Source organism: Saccopteryx bilineata, chromosome 5 (assembly GCF_036850765.1).
Source record: "Saccopteryx bilineata isolate mSacBil1 chromosome 5, mSacBil1_pri_phased_curated, whole genome shotgun sequence".
In the NCBI taxonomy this organism is placed as follows: domain Eukaryota; kingdom Metazoa; phylum Chordata; class Mammalia; order Chiroptera; family Emballonuridae; genus Saccopteryx; species Saccopteryx bilineata.
In genome coordinates this window covers 205298782-205323408 of record NC_089494.1, presented here as the reverse complement: position 1 = coordinate 205323408, position 24627 = coordinate 205298782, and the positions used below count along the sequence as shown (strand labels likewise).

General features: G+C 44.0%; 1 protein-coding gene across 2 annotated transcripts in view; it reads left to right on the top strand.

The window, feature by feature from the left end:
• The window catches only part of FRAS1 (Fraser extracellular matrix complex subunit 1), a 514100-nt gene that overhangs the window by 482623 nt on the left and 6850 nt on the right, over positions 1-24627 (top strand). For both annotated transcript variants that reach the window (XM_066279180.1, XM_066279181.1), the window contains 6 exons: positions 2139-2353; positions 6001-6151; positions 7796-7903; positions 9135-9294; positions 14294-14410; positions 20945-21111. In XM_066279180.1, coding sequence (XP_066135277.1) covers positions 2139-2353; positions 6001-6151; positions 7796-7903; positions 9135-9294; positions 14294-14410; positions 20945-21111 — 918 coding nt within the window. The remainder of the gene's footprint in view (positions 1-2138; positions 2354-6000; positions 6152-7795; positions 7904-9134; positions 9295-14293; positions 14411-20944; positions 21112-24627) is intronic.

Below are 24627 nucleotides of genomic sequence, written 5' to 3'. Positions count from 1 at the left end.
TTAAATGCACTAGCATTTTTATATATCATTTAAATTTTTAAATTTTTTCAATTATAGTTCCCATTCAGTATTATTTGGTATTAGTTTCAGGTGAACAGCATAGTGATTAGACAATCATATATACTGCTCTCAAAAGCTAGGGGATATTTTAGCCTTTCCTATTCATTTTGAAATATCCCCTAATTTTTGTGAGCAGTATACTTTACAAACTGATCCCCTGGTATTTCCAGCACCCACCTGGCACCATACATAGTTATTAGAATATTATTGATTGTATTCCCTGTGCTGTATTTTAATCACCATGACAATTCTGCAACTACCAGTTTGTACTTCTTAATCCCTTCCCCTCTTTCACCCAGCCCCCCAACCGTCCCCTCTGGCAGCTCAGTCTTCTTCTGTATCTGCCAGTCTGTTTGTTTTCTTTGTCTGTTTTTATTGTTCTTCAGATTCCACGTGTATGTGAAGTCATTTGTTATTTGTCTTTCTCTGACTGACTTACATGCATTGGCACTTTTTAAAGTGCCAACCAAGGTAAATATTTGTTCTCCCCCCTCCTCTCCCCCCTTGAGCATGTTCGGATCTGTGCCCGAAAATCCCTTTATCGCAGCCTCTTTAGAAAGCTGAAGCACAGAGGTTATGTGTTCTAGGGTGGGCTCTCCAGGAACAGAAGTGGAGGTGGAATTGGGGGCCAAGCTGTTTACTAGGGATCAATGTCTGTGAAAGGGAAGGAAAGGAAGCAGGATTGGGCAGAGGGAGAAAGCAAACTGCAGTGCATCCTGATAAGGCCTCGACCAGCTCTTCAGGGAGCTCTGGATAGAGCCTGTCATTCAGACTTGTCCTACTGTCAGCCTAAGAGGCAGACCTTTCCACCCACCGCCTCCCTCGGTCACTGGCTGCTGGCTGCCCCAGCGGGGGCCTGGTGTCGCCTGCGTGGCTCTGCAGCTGCAGCCCACCTGGAGGACTGACAGCTGAGGTGGTGCAGAGTCCTGCCTGTTTCCGTTTACCTGAGCAGGTGCTCAGTAACTGTGCCCTTCTGCCCTTCCCAGCTGATGATCACTCAACAGTGTTTTTGGAGATAGAAAAGCATTCTTGTGCTCTTTCACGTTCATTAAGCATCAGTTTGGGTAGTGACTGTCTTTACAGAGTAGAAATTAGCTGAATTCAAACTATTCCTAAGTCACTGTACTACACATGAAAGTTTAATTTGTCCACATTTGTAGCTAGTGAAAGGAACATACTATGTTTATAGGCTGAATGTTTACACCTCTTGCTACTTAAACACAACTAAATTCAACATGTGTGAGTTGAGACCCAAGCCCTTGTGGGGCAGAGGGTCGGGTGCTGCTGTCAAACATGGGAGGAGATGTATCAGCTCTCAGAACCCTGGAGTTGCTGTTAGTACTCTAAAATTCTCAACCCTAGTACAGTGTTCTAAAATTGTATCTGTATTTAGCTCTCTGCCGCATAAAGGTCTTCCTTCATTTAAAATAGTTCAGTTGCCTGGCAGCCCTTGATCCAGTAATTTTTGCCTGTATCTGGGAAGATGTAGAAAGGCATCATTAGTAAGCTATTTATTCATTAACACAAAATTAAGACTTTTCCCAAGAGTTCACTAACACGAGGGGAGGGGGGTGTTAGATGTTTGTTGACTTTTCATAAAAGCTGTTTTATAATAATTGGTCTTAAAAAAAATAGTAACTCGTCAACAAATTATCCATATAGTAAACCCATTGCTTCAAGGCCTGACTGAAGCACAGAACCAGACTTGTCAGGCGTGACAGGCAAAGCTTCAGTGTGTTTTCTTGTCCAAATACGCAGGCCCACCGTGCTCCGACGTCTTCCTTTACAGCGCCATTTGCTCACCTTTTCCTGCCAGGTTCCTGCAGATCCTCCGAGGAGCCTGTGAACCCGGTCACTCTAATGTGTGGCAGCCAGTAGTTAGCCAGCTCCCCTCAGCTCCTCACTGTGTGTGTTGGGAGCCCTGGGCTGTTCTGTTAATAGAGTCTCAGGTGGAGGGGAAGCTCTCTCAGCGTCAGAAGGATGTGTCCCTTCTCCCCACCCGGCTTCTGGGCAGCCGGCAAGGGGTACGTCCACACACTGGGTTATTGTTTCTTGTCCTTTCCCGCTCTCCTCTGCAGAGGCAGGGTTCCTGGATGACCAGGTCTACGGCAGCATGGCCATGGGGCCTGGCTACGACCGCCCTTTCCAATTTGACTCCAGTGTGAGGGAGCCCAAGACCATCCAGCTCTACAAACACCTCAACCTGAAGAGCTGCGTCTGGACCTTTGATGCCTATTACGACATGACCGAGTTAATTGATGTCTGTGGGGGGTCTGTAACTGCCGACTTCCAGGTGGGTGCGCCAGGGGCTTGTCTGAAGGCTGCGTGCACCTGGATGCCAGGAGAAGCCTGCGTGTTCCAGAAGCGCTTCAGTTAGCACTTTGTACCCAGTGCCCCCCCCCCGCCAGAACTGGGCCAGCCAACTAAGGGAGACTTCTTTATAAGTCCCCCAAGTGAGACCTTAGGAGCATCGTGCTAGAGAGAGCCTCTCAAGTCCTCTAAATGTTCAAATTAATGTGGAAGAAAATTCACTGTCTGGCATAGTCATTTATATAAAAATCTAATGTTTGCTTTTCTGAGTATATAATGTTTTTTTTCCTCTGGGTATATTTTGGAAAGCCAAAGCGATTTCTATTTTTATGGTACAGTCATTACTAAGTAGATGTGTTCTCTTCCCCACCTGGGGAAATGAGTCAAAATGACAGGTAAGTAGAACTTTGTCATCCTAAGCCTTATGGAGGTGTCATTGTTTAAAATGCCTTGATTTCCTGTCTGTTCCAAACTGGCAACCCTGGCAAAAATAGACCCTTTTTAACAGTCATTAAACATTAGTGACAAAAGAAAATTTTATCTCAAGAAGCCGTAGTCCTAGGAGGGCAGTTATATCAAAGGATTAAGCTAATGCACCCTCATAGGAAAAATAAATCTAAAATTCGACACCATTTTGAGCAGTTATCTCAATGAACTAAAAATGACACTATTGGTCTTCATTTCAAACCGGGTTTAACCACAGTGAACGAGGGAACTTGCAGAGGGACTTAGGGTGATCATTTTGGGGAAGTATCTTTGAGTCCAATTTGTTTTGTTTCTCTGTGATGCCTCTCATTTTGGTTAACCCTCATTTTGTATACACTACTGCCCTCTACTGAATGGAGTTTTAAGGCATTCTTAGATTTTCTTTCCATCTCTGCAGTTCTATACCCTACATTCACTTTTGAAAGTGCAAAACTGAGTGATTGGTTTCTCCCTGGGCCCTCAAAGTTGGTATTCTCTACATGATTTTACTTTGATTCTACTTTTGGGTATTTTTTTTATCAGAATATAATTGAAAATTTCAGATACAGGATCTTATTATATATGTCCCACTTCTTACATCAACACAGAAAGATTATTTATACAGAAATACTTCATCATTGTCTGTTTCTTTAAAAAGAGTTGAAATACCTGAGATATGGTAGAAAGAATATAGAACTTAGAACCAAGCCCCAGGTCATATGTTTATAAAATAGCAACAGACCTGAACAAGACATAACCTCTCTGGACCTCATCTGAAACAGTCGCTAATAATCTCAACATGGAAAGGCACTAACATAGGCACTGACACATTTAGTACAATAATATTTGTCAGGGATGTTTTCCCTTTTTAAGTTAGTAAGTAATAGGAAGGTTAAAGGAGAAGAAACAGAAGAGGGAAAACTAATTTTGCCAATGAACTCGGGAAGTTTTGGAGGTCCTAGTATCAGTAGTTGTGAGATTAGGGCAGTGTCTTTAATAAAACCTATATATTAACTGGACAGAACATAGTGTGAGATCCAGATAAAATCTGGGAATTTTCTAAAGAAAACAATAAGGCATATCAAAAAAAATTTTTTAAATAAATATGGAATTAGTAGAGTCCTTTGAAAAAGTTGGGGCCCTGACTGGTTGCTCAGTGGATAGAAAGTCTGCCTGGCATGAGGACATCCAGGGTTCGATCCTGGTCAAGGCACACAGGAGAAGCGACCATCTGCTTCTCCCTCTCCCCCTCCCCCTCCCTCTCCCCCTTCTGCCCCTCTTCCCCTCTCACAGCCAGTGGCTTGGTTGGTCCGAGCATCAGCCCCTGGCACTGAGGACAGCTCAGTTGACCTGAGCATGGGCCCCAGACAGGGGTTGCTTGGTGGATCCCGGTCGGGGCCCATGCAGGAGTTTCTCTATCTCCCCTCCTCTCACTTAAACAAAGGAAAAAAATTTTTTGGAATAAAATTTTAAGTCCCTGGCAACATTGAAGATGAAAAAATACTTTTTGGGAAATCAAATTTGATGTTATAAATATTAACAAAGCATTTGGCTCTTTCCCTTATTGAACCATAGAAATACTTTGCATTTGTATTTTCAAACAAAAAAATATATATAAAGTTCCATTTAACTAATGAAAAATAAAATTGTTTTAAACTGAGCTTTTTTGTTATAAAAAGATATACTTATAAAGGAAACATAAGACATTTAAGAATGAGTAAACCGCCTGACCAGGCAGTGGAGCAGTGGATAGAGTGTCGGACTGGGATGTGGAGGACCCAGGTTCGAGACCCCAAGGTCACCAGCTTGAGCGCGGGCTCATCTGGTTTGAGCAAAGCTCACCAGCTTGAGCCCAAGGTCGCTGGCTCGAGCAAGGGGTTACTTGGTCTGCTGTGCCTCCCCCCTTGTCAAGGCACATATGAGAAATCAATCAATGAACAACTAAGGAACCACAAGGAAGAATGGATGTTTCTCATCTCTCTCCCTTCCTGTTTGTCTGTCCCTATCTGTCCCTCTCTCTAACTCTCCCTGTCTCTGCCACACACAAAAAAAATAAGTAAACCAACTCCCCCACTCATACACGCGTGTACACAGTTAACTTCCCCATGAAGCCTTCTGCTGGTGCTATTTTTCCATCCAGTTTTTGTTCATTGCATAGTAAAATAAAAAAATTTTGAGCCAAATAAAATTGTAGTTACAGGTGCCCTCTCAGAAGACGGGTTCTTTTGAAAGGACACCATTCTGCCTTTTCAAAGTTATTTCGACACAGCATTGTATGAGATGGGAAATTATCTAAGCATATGCAGCCCTGAGCTGTCTGTTGGTATGTTTCCTAGAAATGATACCAGATCCCGCGACTGGGGTCCCTGGAGCAGGAGCTGTGCGTGCTCGCTGGAACATCCACATCAGCCGCTCGTTCCTCCCTCGGATCCAGACTTGGGCATCTTCCCCACTAGGGTTAATTCAGGCTCTGCTACAGGTTACTGGGAAGTCCAGTTGGCGAGGGACTGTGTCCTGACAGTAGATCCCAGGTTTGTCTGATCAGTCCTTTAGGAACAACTGAAATTGTAAAATCTCAGCCAAGCCTCCTGGCAGTTGAACAGTAAAGACAAAACTCCTTCTCGCTCTTCAAAGTATTTGTTCAAGTGTCACCGCCTCGGAAAAACCTTCCCAGATTGCTTTACCCCAGAAGCACCTTGACCAGTTCCTGACCCCTTATTTACTTTTTTTTTTTTTTTAACTTTTACTTATTGATTTTAGAGCGCGAGATGAGGTTGGGGAGAGAGAGAGAAACATCAATTTGTTGTTCCACTTATTTATGCATTCATTGATTGATTCTTGTATGTGCCCTCACCAGGGATTGAACCCACAACCTTGACATATCAGAATGCTGCTCTAACCAACTGAACTCCCTGGCCAGGGCTATATACCTTATTTTAAAAATTATTGTATCTTCCTTACTAGACTTTAGGTTCCATACAGGCAGTGATTTTGTTCATTCCACTGCTGAGGATCCAGCTTCTACTCTGGCACCTGCCACAATTCTGGCCACTTTATTAATAACTAAATGGGTTAGTGGAGGTTGAACTGAGATATGGTGATCACATGCCTTTTCATCCCAGGGAAGAAATAACCCTCCCTGTGTGCACGTTGTTCTCTTGGCAGGTGAGAGACTCCGCTCAGTCGTTCCTGACGGTGCACGTGCCTCTCTATGTGTCCTACATCTACGTGACAGCCCCCAGGGGCTGGGCCTCCCTGGAGCATCACACGGAGATGGAGTTTTCCTTCTTCTATGACACTGTTCTCTGGAGAACAGGTATATCCATTGACATCTGAGTTATTCCTACCTTGTGCTCCAGCAGGATTTAAGGGAAAAAAATAAGTGACTTTTAACATTAGCTGCATTCTTCCTGTTGTTTGATGTACAGGCAAAGGAGGGCTGCCTGGAGTCTGGAAAGGGTATAGATCTGGGATGTGGTTCGTGAAAAAGAATGCGGTCCATCCATGTTGATGCTGGAAAACCGACCACCAGGGAGGCATTCGGCCCAGATAACACCGGGCCTAGAATAGAGGATGGCACCTGACAGATGGACCCTGTGTCGCCCATGAAGGGTTCAGAGGAGTGGATGTTCTTTTGGAGCATAATCTTGCTCGTTTTCCCTTAGCTAAAAAATGGTGTGATTCATACTTAAGGAGCAGAAAGGGTCTTCAAATTAGATACATGGAAATGGAAAAATGTATCAAAAGCAACTTAGTTCCCTTTATTCATTTTTGCCTTAGAGTTTGCTCTTCCGTTGCACTCCTAAAAGTTTTTTTTTTTTTTTAAAGAAAAGGGACTTTAACCGTACTATTACTTTAAGGATTTCAGTGCTGAATTTTTGAAATGACCTTCACCTCAGGCTTATCTCTGGATGAGTGACAGCCCCTCAGCTGGGAGCTCACCCCCTCGCTCTGCCCCCCCACCTTCTCCCGCTGCTGCCGCAGGAATGCCCCTTAAAACTGCGTGGTCCTTGCCTCCATTCCTTCCAACGGGTCCGGATTATTTTTTTGCTCTTTTCCCGTTTTCAGTGTCCTGTGCTTCAGAAATTACCCCCGGTGCACTTTCCTCACTCCTGCTGCTCTCGTTCTCCCCCTCTCCCTCCCTGAGGTGCAGGACCTGAATGAGGCAGAGATGCCCAGGGCTGCAGGAGTTGTCTTTAGATGGGCCTCATTTCTGGTCATGGAATATGCAGACTTCTGTTAAGTGATTGAAGCTCACATTATTTATTTGCTTTATGTTTTTCATAGGAAGAGAACTTTAGGAAGTTTTCATACTTTGGGTCAGATAAACCCTTGAGCTATGATGATTTTGTTTTTTGATGTTGTTGTTTTTCCTTTTTCCTCCTTTTTGTGGTTAACCTTTAATTTTGGGTCAAATTGAATTCATTGGTATCATGATCACAGCTGCCCTGACTAAAGCTACAGTTTATTCATGTCATGCTGTTACGACGGGCCTCTCAGCTGGCCTTAATTCTTCACTGGTTTGAATACTGAACGCAGGCACCAAGACTGTTGGTCCTGTTAGATCCTAAGAGGAGTCCCAGTGAGGAAAAGAAAATATGCTATGAAGCAGATGTGGTGTAACCACATCCTGGTGTAAAGCTAATGTAAGAAGTTTTAGAGCCACTTTTTTCTGAGCCCTGGACGGGGGCTCTGGGCAAGAGACACAGGTATAAAGCAGCTGTGTCACAGAAAATGGAACTGTGAAAAAAGAGCAAAGTAGAATGAACTGTCCTACAATTTTTAATTGGCAAATATCTCTAAATAGACATGTGAAGATATGAATTTTTTCTTACGCTACATCCAAATAAATGTACATGTGTACTTTAGAGGAGTTGCTGGGCTAACTTCCGTGTCCGTTACTGTTGGGAGTCTCCTCCACACCCTAACTTGAATGTCTTGTGTATGGTTGCCCACCCAGGAATCCAGACGGACAGTGTGCTCTCTGCACGGCTGCAAATATTAAGAATCTATATTCGAGAGGATGGCCGTCTTGTCATTGAATTCAAGACCCATGCCAAATTCAGAGGTAATATCAGGGCTGTTTTTCTTCTCAACTTCCTAATAGGAAAATTTTGAACATAGAGAAAAGTTGAAAGGCCAGAACAATTAAAAGCAAAGTCAATAATTATTGACATTTTGCTTTATGTGTACGCACACACACACACACATTCATACCCATATTTTGTTGCACCATTTGAAAACGAGTTGCAGGCTGCCTGTCAAGTTATCCTAAGTGCTTGAGCCTTCTCATGCGAAAAAGGGCATTCTCTTACACATCACAGCAGCATTACCACATCTGAGACATGTGACTTGGACCTGATAATATCAAGTTCCTATTCATATCTTCTCCATTGTACCCCAAATGTCTTTTCTATTTGCTTTTATGTATATTAGTTTATATTTATTTTATATCTATTCATATACAAGGAGGAATCCAATCAAGATTCATATGTTACAGTTTGATTGTTATATCTGTTTAGTGTCTTTTCATCTAGAATAGTCATTTCATTTAGTCAGTATTTCAATAGTCAATACTTTCATTTATTCATGACACTATAAGACTGCAGTTTTAAAGAGTAGAAATGTCTTGCCGATTTACCTTTTTAATCATGGTTACAATTGTCTCCCACCACCAAGGACTTGAGTGGTGGTAGGTGAGATTTTTTTAAATCCAAATTTGGTATTTCTATTTATAAACTACTGAGATGTTTCTAGATTTTCAACCTTTTATTTTTTCATGGCACAAACACACACTAATTACTAAAAGTCAGTGCCCCTGACTAAATACAACCATTTTCATCTCATGGCACAAATAAATTAGTTACTAAGGAAGAAGAGGTCAGGGCCCTTTTTTCTTTAGTAATTAGTTTATGAGTTCATGAGAAACAAAGGTTGAAAATCACTGGCAAGGAACACGTTGGTTGGATTTCAATGCTAAGCTTATTCAGTGTTGATTGTCACATACAGACCCCTATTATTATGAATATACTCATTAATGCCATTTCTGCAAGCACATTCATATTGTTTATAAATGTCTGTGATTCTGATGACCATCACAAGTATGATGATGAACTGAAGTGAGGGGCTATACTTTTATATGGTCCCAACCGTATGTGGAATATATTCTAAAAACGAGAGGGTAGGTCTAACCTTAGTTGTTTGGTTGAGGAATGCTAATTCAATTCTAAGACTTGTAGGACATCACCAGAAGTACCATAAAGCTCACAAATAAGTGCGTATGTTTCCTTTTAAAACAGGACAGTTTGTGATGGAGCACCATACCCTGCCGGACGTGAAATCCTTCATACTGACGCCAGACCACCTAGGAGGAATTGAATTTGGCCTGCAGCTACTGTGGAGCGCTCAGACCTTTGATTCCCCCTATCAACTTTGGAGAGCCACAAGCTCTTATAACAGGTGCATACAGGGTAGGGGCTCTCAGGGGAAGGCCTGAAATGTTTGGAGGTTCTTTTAGGAGCTTGGGAAATAGGGTTTTTCTTCAACGGCTAGATTTCTTTCTTTTTTTAATTTATTAGAGTGACATTAGTTAATTGTTGTGGTGACAATGAACTACTCGGAGACCAGATGACATGCTGAAGGAGCCGAGGGGAGGCAACTGCCCCAGTCCGCAGACCAAGGGACTGAAGCCCCGTCCCCAGCCTTACTCAGATATTTATTAGCCAGTACAAGTAACTCAAGGAAGCAGACAGCAGAAGTTTTCAGAGGGTGAAGTAATGGACGAGGAACATGCTGACTCCTAATCTCTGTTCTGAGAGCCTAAACATTTGTGTTACTAAATCATATCCTGCTGTTTTGCTGTTTCCAGAGAGTACTATCTCCAGCATAGGTCAGAGAGGCCCTGGACTCTCATCCACTCAGGGCTTTTGCCCTAAGGCACCTCCCTGTCTCTGATTGTCATCCTAACTCTGCATATTTTCATAGCATATTCCTACAGTTAATAAAATTATGTTTCAAGGTACATTTCTATGATACATGACCTGTGTATTGCATGGAGTTCCCACCACCCAAGTCTAATCATCTTCTGCCACCATATATTTGACTCCCTTTACCCTCCACTACCCCATCCCCCAACACCCTTTCCTCTGGTAAGCACGATACTGTTGTCTTTGTCTATGAATTTTTGTTTGTTTACTTATTTGTTCATTTACGGCTTTCAGTTTGATATACCACATCTGACCGACATCATATGGTCTTTGGCTTTTTCTGACTGACTTACTTTGCTTAGTGTGATATTACCAAGATCCATCCATGTTGTCACAAATGGTGGTATTTCATCTTTTCTTGTGACTGAATAGTATTCCATTATATATATGTACCATATCTTCTTTATCCACTCATATCATTTCTATTTTAAAAGGAGCAGAGATAGAAACAACATTCTGGCAAATAGAGAAGAAGACATATGTAACTCAGATCAGCTTCTGACCAAAAAAATCCAGGGAGTAGTCACCCTTCTTCTAAGGGTGAGACCAGGCAGCACATACATCACTTTCACTCACATCCCATTGGCTAGGGATCCCATTAACGTATGGCAGTGCTACCTGCTAGGGAAGCTGGGAAACGTGGCCAACTGAAACCTTAGTGTAATAAAGAAATTTCCTTCTAATGGCCACAGCAGGGAAAATTTCAGGATCTCTTATTATTAGGTCCAGATTTAATCCTTAGGGTCCAATGTCCTGTAAAATAAATAATATGAATTCCTTCCGCATCCAATATAGAAGTAGAATGGGAATTGGAGAAGTACAGTAAATTATTCCATTTGTAAAAGGGAAGAATGGGAGTAACAAACTTATTAAAGCTATTACCATGAAAAAAAATAATGGGGAACCAGGAGTCTGTCATAAATGTAATTATCCCCATGTTATAGATCAGAAAAGTAAGATTTATATTTATCATGAAAATGTTATTCTAGCATTATAGTTAAGAAGTGGCAGATTGTCTTAAGAATTGATTTCTTTAATTATAAATTTTTGGTTTTACATCATGTATTTGTCGGTGTAATGATTCCTTTGAAATTGATATATAGTAATCTTTAAGGGCTGTGCTACCTAGCAGTTTGTGAGATTATTTATGCATGTACTTTGTCCCAGTTGATAGGCAGAGAAACTGTCCTCTTTAAATCCTCTGCTGACTCTCATCACCTGTTAAAGTCTAATTCTTTTACAAGGTCCACCCCCTCCCCTCTAGCCTCATCTCAAATCCAGCCTTCTCACCACATGGGACACCTCGCCAAGTCCCGAACCACTGCCCATCTATACCCCTGTGACTTTGCAACCCTCTCTGTCTTTCCCACTTCTCTCCTCCTGCAAAACTCAAACTCTTCTGAGCCACAGCTCAGATGCTGACCCTCTGTGACACCTCCCTGACTTCCTTTTAGTGCTGGAAGCTCCTCCTCTTTGCTCCCAATTTGGTCCAGCTCCTACTCTGACACAACTCATTATATTACAATGTTCTAAATAGACTTTCCTTTTCCACTAGATTATAAGCTTCCCAAAGGTAAAAGATATGCTTGATTTCTCTTGTGCCCCCAGAACTGTATGTTTTAGCACATAGTAGGTCCTGAGTAAACATCCTTTAGGAGCTTATGCTGAAGTAAGGAGGTGAAATATACAGAAAAAAGGCAAAATGAAGAACAACACCACAAATTCTGTGCCTTGGGCACGATGAGAAATACTGAACCCCAAGACCGCAGCTGTTCAGGGAACAGAGAGCCCAGCCTGGGCTGACCAGCTGTGCAAGGCTTCCTCAGGGAGGTGGGGCAGTGGCTCCCCCTGTTTTGATGTGGGAAATGTCTAGTTTTAGAAAGGAGGAAGAAAGAACTATAGCAGCGGTTCTCAACCTGTGGGTCGTGACCCCGGCGGGGTCACCTAAAGCCATCGGAAAATACATAATGCATATCAGGTATTTACATTCCAAATCATAACTGTAGCAAAATTACAGTTATGAAGTAGCCACCAAAATTATTTTTTGGTTTGGGGTCACCGCAACATGAGGAACTGTATTGTGGAGTAACGGCATTAGAAAGGTTGAGAACCACTGAACTATAGGATTAAAGACCTGCATCTAGGACCGTGTTTGGTTATTTTCAAGGAGAGCGAGGCAATCAACCTAAATTGTATTTCAGAGTGGGGGAAAGTAGGGCTGCGATCTTGAGAAACCAAGCAGTCTGCCTTGCACTCATTTGTCTAACAAATACCTGTTGAGCCTTTACTATGTGTCCGTGAACAAAATAAATATCCCTGCATGCAGCACTGAGAGTAAGAAGACACGAGAGCGTACATAATAAGTAAGTTAGTCCGACATGTTAGAAAGTGATGCATGCTGTGGAAAAATCAATGGTGTAGAGCAGGGTAAGGGGAACCAGGAGAGGGTATCGTCATTCGAATTAGTACCTTGAGAGCAGGCCTCGCCACAAAGGCGCTTTGAGCACAGACGTGAAGGAAGGAGTGTGCTGTGCAGATTATCTGGGAAAGGTGTGGAGACAGCGCTCCTGAGGGGCAGCATTTCTGGCATGCTCGGGGAACAGCATGGCTGACGTGGAGTGAGCAGGGAGAAGGGCCACAGGCAGCACAGAAGCAAGGAGCGGGGGTAGGGCCACAGCGTGGGCCTGTAGGCCAGTGTGTGGACTTCGGCTTTCACTCTGGTGCGGTGGAAGCTACCGCAGGGTTTGATCAAGGGCATGACATAATCTGACCTGACTTGATGAAAACCAGGATCAGGCAAGGACAGTTTTGCCTAATTAAGGATTTCTATTAATTAAGGATTACTATTCACATTATACATGTCAGTTTTCATGCGATGCAAACATGGCGTACAAAGATTCATTTTCGGCCCTGGCCGGTTGGCTCAGCGGTAGAGCGTCGGCCTGGCGTGCGGGGGACCCAGGTTCGATTCCTGGCCAGGGCACACAGGAGAAGCGCCCATTTGCTTCTCCACCCCCCTTCCTCTCTGTCTCTCTCTTCCCCTCCCGCAGCCAAGGCTCCATTGGAACAAAGATGGTCCGGGCACTGGGGATGGCTCCTTGGCCTCTGCCCCAGGCGCTAGAGTGGCTCTGGTCGCGGCAGAGCGACGCCCCGGAGGGGCAGAGCATCGCCCCCTGGTGGGCAGAGCGTTGCCCCTGGTGGGCGTGCCGGGTGGATCCCGGTCGGGCGCATGCAGGAGTCTGTCTGACTGTCTCTCCGCATTTCCAGCTTCAGAAAAATACAAAAAAAAAAAAAAAAAAGGATTCATTTTCTATGGTCCAAGCTTCACAGGAAGATTCGAAAACTGCAGAGATACCGACAGACATCTGGACTTTTAGGGCAGGATACGAAGGGGCTTAGACTAAGCCCTGAGAGTTTGCGTAGCTTGTCGAAAAGCCTACTATGTACTGTAGCAGAGGCAGAGCCACGCCAGGGAGAGGCGGTCTCCCAGTTTCCATCCTGTGCCCTTCCAGTAATCCCACCCCAGGATGTCCCATCAAGGTTTTATTTAATTATTTTCTTACCAAATCTTTGCTATTACTTTAGTAATAAATAGATATAAATAATACAGAAGAAACGGTCAAAGAATAAACCCGTGGGTGTGAGGAGCATTCGCTGGTTGCTGACAACAGTTTTAACTAAGACGCAGGGCCCTGTACTTCTCTTTCAATGGATGGCAGCCTCCCAAGGGTCTTGAAGAATCTTCCTGAAGTTTCTAGATATCTGGCTGCCTACCCGGGCTACACTGCTACTCAGTGACAAGTGTGGGGATTGAAGTAGGTGGAGGTACAAAGGTCCATGCTCTCAGTGTCATGACTTACAGAATTCTGTGCCCCACCATAGACTGGGAAGTTCCCAGTGAGGAGGATATTGTTCTTCAACTCTGCAAAGGGGTGAGGCTGTAGTCTGGGAGAGGAGCCCCAAAACTGAAGCCTAATGAAATGGGTGGGGGCTCTCTCTGGCAGGGTGTCGTTAAACCCTGAGGCATTTGTTACCTCTCCTATGAGAGCAGCCGCTGACGATAATAAATAAAGCTTTTGCAGTTGAGAATGCATTGATCAGGGTGTCAGCCAACAAGAAACACTGAACAGAAATTGTCCAACCAGTTTATGGAAATCTGCAGGAAGTGGCCAGTTCTGTTTTGCTTTCACCTGAGCCTTTTACGTTTTTATAAACAGTGTGTCTTTCTCGGCTTTCCTAATAAAAAGGACTTGAATAAATAAAGTAGCTCTATTTAACACCTGGATAATACTCTGAAGATTGCAACGATCAGTGATGAATTCCTGAAAAATATGTTTACAGACTTGTCAAGTTCTTAGATGCAGCGGGCAAATACCATCTGAAAACTATTCAGCAAACTTAGCGTATTTCTGGGTGAGTGAGTGATCCATAAACCGTTCTCTCTAACCACCCTGTGCTCTGCACGCCTCCAGGAAGGACTACTCGGGGGAGTACACCATCTACCTGATCCCTTGCACCGTGCAGCCCACGCAACCGTGGGTGGACCCAGGAGAGAAGCCCTTGGCCTGCACTGCGCATGCCCCGGAAAGGTAGGGAAATGCTGTCGATCCTTATTGTTTATGAATTCACCTACTGGCTAACACTTATTTGTAACCCCAAAACCAGTTTTGGGGATGCTATCACGGTCATTCGTGAACATACACAGTGGCAAAATAGCGAGTCATCTGGCACCACTTTTGCAGCTCAGGCTGAGCAAGGCAGTGCTCTGCCACCATGGTTCAGCTGTTGTACTGTAAACAAGTGTCCTTTTCACAGTCCGTTTAGTGTCATGGGGATTTTTTGTTCTGTTTTATTTTTTTAATTTTTGTGCTTTGTTGTTGGTGATTTCTTTGTGTAAAATGGCTCCCAAGTACCGGGCTGTACTGCCGTCTAGTGTTGTGCGTACAAGAAGGCTGTGATGTGCCTCATGGAGGGTCAGGCATGCGTTATAGTGCTGTTGCCGTGAGTTCTGTGTTAATGCATCAACAGTATATGCTTTCAAACAAAAACATGCATGCAACAAAGTTAGGTGTTGATCACGTGATGAACATGTGGGACCAGAGGCTGCAGGAACTCCACCCTTTATTTCCCCTGGGAGCAATAGATCAGTATTCACTGATGCCATGTTTGTTGTGGCTTTACAGACCACAACTATCATGAATAAAGAGAATCAAGTATGCATCAGCTCCTACCCAAATCAGACCTGAGACTGAGTCGTACCAACGTTCATTCATTCAACCGGTATTTAGTCAGCTCTTATTAGGTGCTTTGCTTTGGCCTAGACACAGAAATTCTAGCAGAGCATTAAAGCAACCTCTGCTCTCAGGCAGTTTATAGTTTAATTCCACACTTCTAGGAACAGAACAAAGAGAATGGAAAAAATCTGAGAAAAGATGCTGAACTGCACAGATCTAGCTATATGTGGGTTTGTTTGTTTTTTCAGAAAACACTATAGATGTATTTCCTCTTACAATTTTCTTAAGAACATTTTCTTCTCTCCACGTTACTTTATTGTAAGACTACAGAATATAATATATAAGACATACAACATATGTGTTGATTTACTGTTTATGTTATTGGTAAGACTTCCAGCCAACAGTGGCTATTAGTAAAGTTTCTGGGAAGTCAAAAGTTATATGCAGATTTTCCACTCTGTGAGGATCAGCACCTTCCACATTGGTCACGAGTCAACTGCACCTACACGGAATGGCTGGGTCATATATGTTTAACTTTCTAGGAAACTGCCGAACTATTTTCTGAAGTGCTTGGGAATATGTACACCGTGTGTCCTTACCCATCAAGGGTGTGTCCATGTCCCAGATCCTCTGCATCCTGCTGGAAGTGGTCAGGGAAGTCCTGGTGTGATTGCAGAAATACTGAGTGGGCGTCAAAGAAGAAGAGAGCTGGAGAGATAGGAGGTGCCAGTTAGAGAAATGAGGAATTTGAAAATGAGATTTTTGGAGGCAGCACATAATAGGACTGTGAAGCATTGTTGTTCTCCAAAGACCAAACTCTTTGGAGGTGCGGACATCAAGAACTGGGAGGCTGGGGTATTAGGTGTTCATCCTTGTGGAATCTGAGTCCCGGGGATGGATGGCAGGAGCAAGGCTGGAGAGTACCGGACTCAGCCAAACGTGGGAGAGAAGCAGCCAGGAAAATGGTGGTTAGCTGCAATAGGAGGAACAGAGGGCAAAAATCTGATGAAATATGCTTGAGAATTTTTTTCACCTATTAAAGTTTTTAAAGTATGAAATACGTTAGATATTCAGAACATCATATATAGTGCACATATAAAACCTTAAGAAAACATTGCTTAATATGAATTGCAACTGCAATGATTGACTATCCCTTGGGCTGTGATACTGATGATCAAATGAATAATAATAATTATCAGTGATATTAATGGCCATGTGTGGAGTACGGACTATGTGGTGGGCCCTGTACTAAGCTCTGAACATTTAATTCTCACTACAATGATCCCCCACAAGATCAGCACTTTTGTTCTTTTCATTTTCTAACAAATGGAGTCAAAAGGGAAAAGAAAAGAAAGAGAAAACTACCAGTACCTTTTAAATACCTCAGGGCTCCTTCCTGTTGCACTCCCTTCTACCACCCCACCAAGGAAATGGCTAGCCTGATATCTATATTTATCACGCCTTGTTTTGGTGTATGATTCACCTCATATTTGCTTCTCTATGGTTTTCCATGGTTCTGAGCTCTATATAAAAATGTCAGCCTGCATGTATTCTCTCTGCAGCTTTTTTTCCCCCTCAGTGAATCATATGTTGATTCATAAGTGAGTCAAGTTTTGTGTTGATTCATGTAGCTGTTTGTTTTTCACTGAATTAAGGTAGTCATTGTGGGAATATCCAACAATTTATTTGACCACTCTATTTGGCTTATAATTCCAGATTCTGTTACAAAGAATATTATATGTGAAAGAAGAGTTTCTCCAACGTGGGTGTTAATTTTCTTTTTAAAGACAACCACAATGCTTTGAAAATGGCAAAAGGAGCAAAAAAGACACTGATCTCTCTGCAAGCTCAGTGCTTTGAGGGTGAAAGAAGCCATGGGGGGAAGAGTGGTGTTGAGTATACTGAGGCTTCAGGTCTGGAAATCCTTCCAAATTATTCCTAGAGTGGCTTTCTCCCTGGGTCTGACCTTGCTTTTGATCATTTATATGGCTCTATATGGATGCGACAGAAGTGTAACACAAAAAAATAATCAAGACAGACTCAAGGAATGCTGACTTAATTCAAAAGAATTGTGTTTCATTTTATGCCTAGTTTTGTGAGGTATGACATACATTTGAATCTTATAAATCATCATCACCATCTTAAGTCCATTATTCATTCTAATTAATCAATAAATATTTATTGAGTGTCCTATGTGCCAGGTACTATGTGGGTTCTGACAATGCCAATATTAACAAGCAAAACCTGTTTCCCTGAGTCAGCTATATGACTAGTTCAACTAATGGTTGTATCAAAGCTCTCGAAGCAGGTTAAGCCCTGGCTTGTGTAAGTTTCTTCTGCACCCCAAGTTCCTTCTTCAACCCTATCAAATCTACCCACTGGAGAACCTTTAGTAAAAAGTAAGGACTGGTCAGATGGACTCTATTGGAAGAGTAAAGCATTGAAATGATCACTCATGCATTGTTTCTTTAACAAATATATGTATCTAGAGCCTGGCTAGCACTGAAGATACAATGCCGAGCAGATAGATATGACTCTGGAACCTGTAATGGTTGAAGCAGATTTCAGTCGGATAGTGATGCATTTCAACAAAATATCAAACCATGATAAATACCATGAAAGCAGAGTGCACGGTGTCATGAAAACAAATGATAAGGGGTTTGACATAACCTGAAGGGAAAATAAAGAGGCTAACCTTTGTAGAGAAAGTGGTGTTTAAGTCGAGACCTGGAAGACAACTGAGAGTTAACTAGGCAGAGGAGGGTGGATAGAGGAGAGAGTGTTCCGGCAGATCTTCAGCAAGGCCTAAGTCAGGAAACTAAATTCCTTCCCGCTAATCTCAAGTTAGCCCTCAGAGCTTCCCAGCCAACTACAGTGCTTCCCTATCCAATGATTTCCCTCTTTCTTCTCAAGTATTTTATTTCTTCTCATTCCTCTTCAGACTGGCTACATCTCCCACCCTCACCCTCAGCTGACTACCATGTATCCTATTTTAGCAAGGAAACAGAAAGATCAGAAAGTAACTCACACAAGCCCCTACCATCATATCTGCCCACCTTCCTGGGTCTGTGCATATGCACCTGTTAGTGTGAATGAACAGCCTCGGTTCCTATCCAAAGCCAGCCACTCCACTCATGCACTGGAATCCAAGCCTCTTGTCCACTTTATGAAGAACATCTCTCAAGCAGTTCTTCCCTCTGTTAAGTACTCCCACCAGCCTAAAAACATGTAAATTCTCCCATCTTTAAAAAATAAAAAAATTTTCTTGACCATTTCTCCCTCCACATCCTTTTTTTTTCTTCTTCCTTTTCCTTCAAGATGTCCTTAAAGGGTTGCCTAGATTTATAATTTCCAATTTTTCTCCTTCCATCTTCCATCCTCTCTCTTTATTTATTTATTTTTTTTAATTTTTTTTTTTCTGAAGTGAGAAGCAGGGAGACAGAGAGACAGACTCCTGCATGAACCCAACTGGGATCCACCCGGCGAGCCCACTAAGGGGCAGTGCTCTGCCCATCTGGGGTGTCACTCTGTTGCAACCATTGCCATTCTAGCGCCTGAGGTGGAGGCCATGGAGCCATCCTCAGTGCCCAGGCCAACTTTTCTCCAGTTGAGCCTTGGCTGCAGGAGGGGAAGAGAGAGACAGAGAGAAAGGAGAGGGGGAAGGGTGGAGAAGCAGATGGGTGCTTCTCCTGTGTGCCCTGGCTGGGAATCGAACCCGGGACTTCCACACACCAGGCTGATGCTCTACCACTGAGCCCACCAGCCAGAGCTCCTTCCATCCTCTATTGAACCTACCTCAAACAGGCTTCTGCTCTCAGCTTTCAGCCCAGCTTGTTCTTATCAAGGTCACCCATGACTGCATCTTACTGGAGCAGGGGTTGAGTGTCCGTCTTCATTTTTGTGGCATGTTCACAGCAGTTCACAGTTGTTGAGTCTCCCCCTCGAAGCACTCTCTTTGGTCACCCAGGGTAGCCTGCGCTGGAGTTTTTCCTCCAACCCCATCAACTTCTCTTCCCTCTTTGCTCTGCTGGTTCCTTCTCTTGTCCATAGTGTGCATTTGGAGTGCCCTGTCTCATGCTTAAACAGTTTCTCTTCTCTCTCTCTCTCTCCACTTGATGATCTCCTTCCCCCTTTATTCTCTCAGTTCTACATACAAAGGCGCATCCCAGGGCTTACCTCTCAAATTCAAACTTGTACATCAGGTTGACCACTCAGCATCTCCATGTGGCTCTTTCACAGGCCTCTCAGGTTGAGCATGCTTGTCACTGACTGTCACCTTCCTCCTGCATTCTCCCATCTCAGCGAAGGGCAGCCCCCACCTTCTAGGCCAGGGTTGGCAAACCACAGCCTACAGGCCAGCTCCATCCCGCTGCCTGATTTGGGAAGCCAGGTTTTATTTTGGAGCACATTGACATTCATTCGTTTACATATCGTCTGTGGTTGCTGTCATGCTACAGGAGCAGAGTGGGGTAGTTGCAGCAGAGAACACAGGGCCACAAAGCCTAAAATATTTACTGTCTGGCCATTTCCAGAAAAATATTGCTGGCACTTTTTCTGTGTACTTTCACTCAAATTCCTAAAAACACTCTTGACTCCTCTCTTACTCTGAGATTCTAATACCCCACATCTAATCTGTCAACCAAGCTTATGGGCATCCCCTACTAGTATATATATTAATCAAGTCATTTTCATGGCCATTTGGCAACTGCCCTGGTCAGAACCACTGTCATCACTTACCTGCATTACTGCAGTGGCCTCAGGCCTACCAGGTCACCTGCTTCCACCCTCCACTCTGTTCTCAACACAGCAGACTCCATTGACTTTTTCCAGTCCTCCAACAGTTTAATAAAGCCCACAGACCTTGCCATATGGGGATAAGGCTAATGTGGCCTCTGGTTACCTCTCTTCAATCCAGCTATTCCACCTAATTGGCTGTTCCTATATACTGGACACACGTGTTACCCCCAAACCTTTGCTTCTGCTGTTTCCTCTGCCTGGACAGCTTTCTCCCCAGATAACGGCAGGACTGACTCCCTTGCCTCCTTCAAGCTTTTGCATAAGTGTTTCCTCTCCTTGAAGCCTTCTATCACTATCATATTTAAAATGTCCAACTGAACTTCTTCCTAGCATAATTTGTCTCCTAATTCCGTTACCTTGTAGTGTGCTATATTATTTTTGAACTTTGTTTATTAACTTTATCTCCCTATTAGAATGTAACCTCCCTGAGAACTTTCTTCACAGATGAGTCCCTATTACGAGAACAATGTCTATCACATAACAAAAGCTCAGTGAGTATTTGCTGACTAAATGAGCCCTGAGGCAGTTGAGAATAGAGAATAGAGAACCTAAAGAAAGCTGGTCTGGCTGGAGGAGCCCTTCCCCACCAGAGGCAGGGAAGGATGGAGCATATTCAAAAGACTGAGAAAGGAGTCGTGGAGGTTGAAGTAAGGGGGAGGCAAAAGTGTTGTCTAGCAATGTCTTGAAGAATGGGACACGGATTAGATAAGTGTTGTTCAGGTTGAAAGGATTAAAGTCTCCAAGCCTGCGGATCTGGAGAGGAGGAGTCCGGGCAGGGCAACTTGGCAGTGACGCTTTGAGCAGCGAGCAATCTGAGGGCCCAGAGAATGAAGTGGGTGGGGAAAGCCAAGAGTACTGAAGAGTGCTTAAGATGAATTAGAGTATTCCTGTTGGGAAGAGCAGGTTAACCTCCTCATTACCCAGACTAACAGAGTCCCCCTCCTATATACTCACCCCCTTATTCAGTGAATATTTAGCACCCATGACAAAACACTGTTCACCATCCTGAGGGGTTGGGAAGGAGAGGGCAGTTCGAATGGCCTTTGCAGAGTTGACCCACTCTCAAGGAGCTCTCCTTTCTCCCGCATTTAGATTCCTGATACCCATCGCATTCCAGCAGACCAACCGCCCTGTGCCCGTGGTGTACTCTCTCAATACGGAATTTCAGCTCTGCAATAATGAGAAGGTGTTTCTGATGGACCCCAACACAGCTGATATGTCACTGGCAGAAATGGACTACAAGGGAGCCTTCTCAAAAGGTGGGTTGGCTCCTTCCCCTGCACAAAGGCACTGTGGCTGGATGAGGAGTGTTCAGTAGCCCCCGGAGCTAGTGTCTCTGCTCAGGAGCTTTCAGTCAACTTGCCAGTGGAGTTGCTCTGGGGTTGATGCCAGGGCAGCCAATGTTAAACAACAGATGCATCTTCTTTCTTTGGGTCATTTTACAATGAGATCACATACTTGGCAGTGTGATTATTGGCAGCGTCGCTTTGTGATCTGACTGGTAAGAAGACTGGAGCTTCCAACCAGATTCTAACATACTAACTTTAGGGAAGTTGCTTTATCTCTCCATTCTTTAGAGAAATTGCAATATGGTCCCCCCCACCCCACAACCTCCCAGCCTCAAAGGCAGGGGTCCCCAAACTTTTTTCACAGGGGGCCAGTTCACTGTGCCTCAGACCGTTGGAGGGCCAGACTATAAAAAAAACTATGAACAAATCCCTGTGCACACTGCACATACCTTATTTTAAAGTAAAAAGACAAAACTGAAATAAATACAATATTTAAAATAAAGAACAAGTAAATTTAAATCAACAAACTGACCAGTATTTCAATGGGAACTATGCTCCTCTCACTGACCACCAATGAAAGAGGTACCCCTTCCAGAAGTGTGGCGGGGGCCGGATAAATGGCCTCAGGGGGCCGCATGCGGCCCGCGGGCCGTAGTTTGGGGACCCCTGCTCAAAGGTATGCAAATGTGTGTGTACTCTCCATCATGCTTTCTCTACTTGGACTGCTTGTTCTGACCCCTCCTTGCCCCAGACATGGTTGGTTCCCTGACGTTTCAAACGCCTAGCTCTTTCTTCTCCTTCAGGTCTCCACTAACTGCAGAGAGCCTTCCCCTCCCCTGACCGCACCAGACCATCGAACACAAGCCTTCTGATTTTTCACTTTCATAGAACACTGTTCATCTATTCACTTTCTATAGGACTTATCACACTTTTAATATTATATTTTATATATTCTTCACTTCTTTATTGCCCATCTTTACCAATAGCCTATAAGCTCCTAGAGAATAGAGATTGAGATCAAACATCAAATTTGCACAGCATACCACCAGTGCCTGGGTGCTCAATGAATAAATTCATTAAATAAAGGTCTGCCTATCTTCTCTCTCTTTTTTTAAAATATTTTTTTTTATTAAGTCAGAGGCAGGAAGGCAGAGAGACAGACTTCTGCGTGTGCCCCGACCAGGATCCACCTGGCAAGCCCCCTACCAGGGCGATGCTCTGCCCATCTGGGGCTGCTGCTCCTTTGCTCAGCAACTGAGCTATTTCAGCACCTGAGGTGAGGCCATGGAGCCATCCTCAGCACCTGGGGCCAACTTTGCTTGAACCATTCGAACCATGGCTGTGGGAGAGGGAGAGAGAGAGAAAGAGAGAGAAATAAAGAAAGGAGAGGGTGGAGAAGCAGATGGGCGCTTTTCCTGTGTGTCCTGACCAGGAATCGAACCTGGGACTCCCACACGCCAGGCCGATGCTCTACCACTGAGCCAACCGGACAGGGCTTTGCCTATCTTCTCTCAATGACCCCTTCTGCCTTTTTTTTTTTTACTTTTAACTTTCTCCGCATGTCTGAGTTTTTTCTCTCATTCTAAAAACATATTTAAGTTCTCTTGTAACAGCAAAAAATAAATGTCTCAACACCACCTCCACTTCAAACCTTTTTTTCCTTTGAGGAACTTCCTAAAGGAGTGGGGTGTGCATATGCTGTCTCCATGGCCTTTCTCACAGTCACTCCTCCGCCATCTGTTGTAGGCTGGGTGTGTCCCACAGCAGCTCAGAACTCTCTCATTAATGACATGAAATGCATGGATTTTGACACGTTTTTCCTGGTTGGTTTTCTCTGCCTCAGCCTCATCTGGCACTGTCTTGCCCCTCTGACCACCCCTCTCTCTCCTGCCCTGAGGCTCTGTTCTCTCTACACTGTGGTCCTCAAGTTCTGTGCTTGGCTCCTCTGTTCTGACTGTGGCACTATCTGTGGCCATTACCCTGGCTTGTCCCATCCACTTACTCCATACCTCCAAACTCTTTCTACTTCCATGAAAGTTGACCTTATCCCTGATCTTGCCTGGGCTTCATTTTTCTCTTTTTCACGTGCAATCTGGAAGTACCAAGCCTCTCCAGTGGATGTCTTTCAGACACCTAGAGATGTCTCGAACTGCATTTAACTCCCTCCAGAGGTGCCTCTTCCATATCCGCCACTCCACTGACTGCATCACCATCCTCCAGGGGCTCCAGGAAAAAAACCTCAGGGTTAGCCTTGATGTCTTCCCCTCCCACATCCCAGCTGTCATTAAAATAAATGGAATCCAATTTCTCGAATTCGTCCCCTTGCCTCACAGCTATATTTTTAGATATCTTTCACTACATTAAAATAGCTCCTGTCTGATCTCTGTGATACTAATCTCTTTGTCTTTCCTCCATTCTGTGTTTTCTGAAGCCCAGGTGTGTTGCTGTTACGCCCCTGCTTAAAACCTTCCAGTGTTCCCTATTACTTAGGTACCTAAGCCCAGAACCTCAGCCCCACGAGTCTGTCTTCACAGGCATCTCTCCCGCTGCAGCATCTCCGTGTCCGCCAAGCCGGTCTCACTGACCTACCGCAGAGTAAGAGCTCTGGACCAGCGTTTGGAGCCGACCGGATTTGTGCTCAACTCCTGTCCCTCATGTTGCAGACAGAAAAATTTGGACAAGTTATTTTAAATGTGGATAATGATTGAACCTGTCCCTTTGGGCTTGTGGGAGGATTAGATAGAGTGTGGGTGAAGAACGTGTTGCCATAGCAGGACTAAGGAAACGGTGCCGGGACTCATGCCCTTCCAGCACTCAGCGTTTTGTACTCGAGTTTGTTGTGCCTAGAACGCTTTCCCTGCTTCGTCTTTGCATCGTTTGTCAGTAGGCTCTCTCTGAAAAACGCCTACTCATGTTTCAGGATTCTGCTCAAATATTGTCTTCTTGTTAAATCCTTCCCTACCTCTCCCCAGGCAGATTTCTGTGCTCAGCTATATGCTTCCTGAACATTATGTACCGTCCTTTGTTGTGGTTGATAACAGCAGGGTGTTGTGGTGGTTAATAGTGTGGGTGTTAGAGCCCAAGTACCTTTGACTTTGACTCCCACCCTCACCATACTAGCTTTGTGACCTTCAACAAGTCGCTTAACTGCTCAGCCCTGGATTTCCTCATTTGTGAAATTGTTGATACTGTATGAGTTCTTACGTGCAAAGAACTTAGTACAGTGCCCAGCAAATAGTACAGACTGGATCAATGTTATCTATTTTTAGCAATTACTTAGCTATTGTTTCTGTCCTCTCAGCTGCATTTCACTCATATTTGTATCCCCTGCACACAACAGAGTGCTTGGCAAACCTTAAATGCTTAGTTAGTACGTATCAAATAAAAGTAGCAATTAAAGAAGCAGTAAAATGAATGAATATTTTAGGGGCACATGGATTCATAGAGCTCTTCATTAAAGAGGTAGTTTTGACTCTAAGGAAGTGT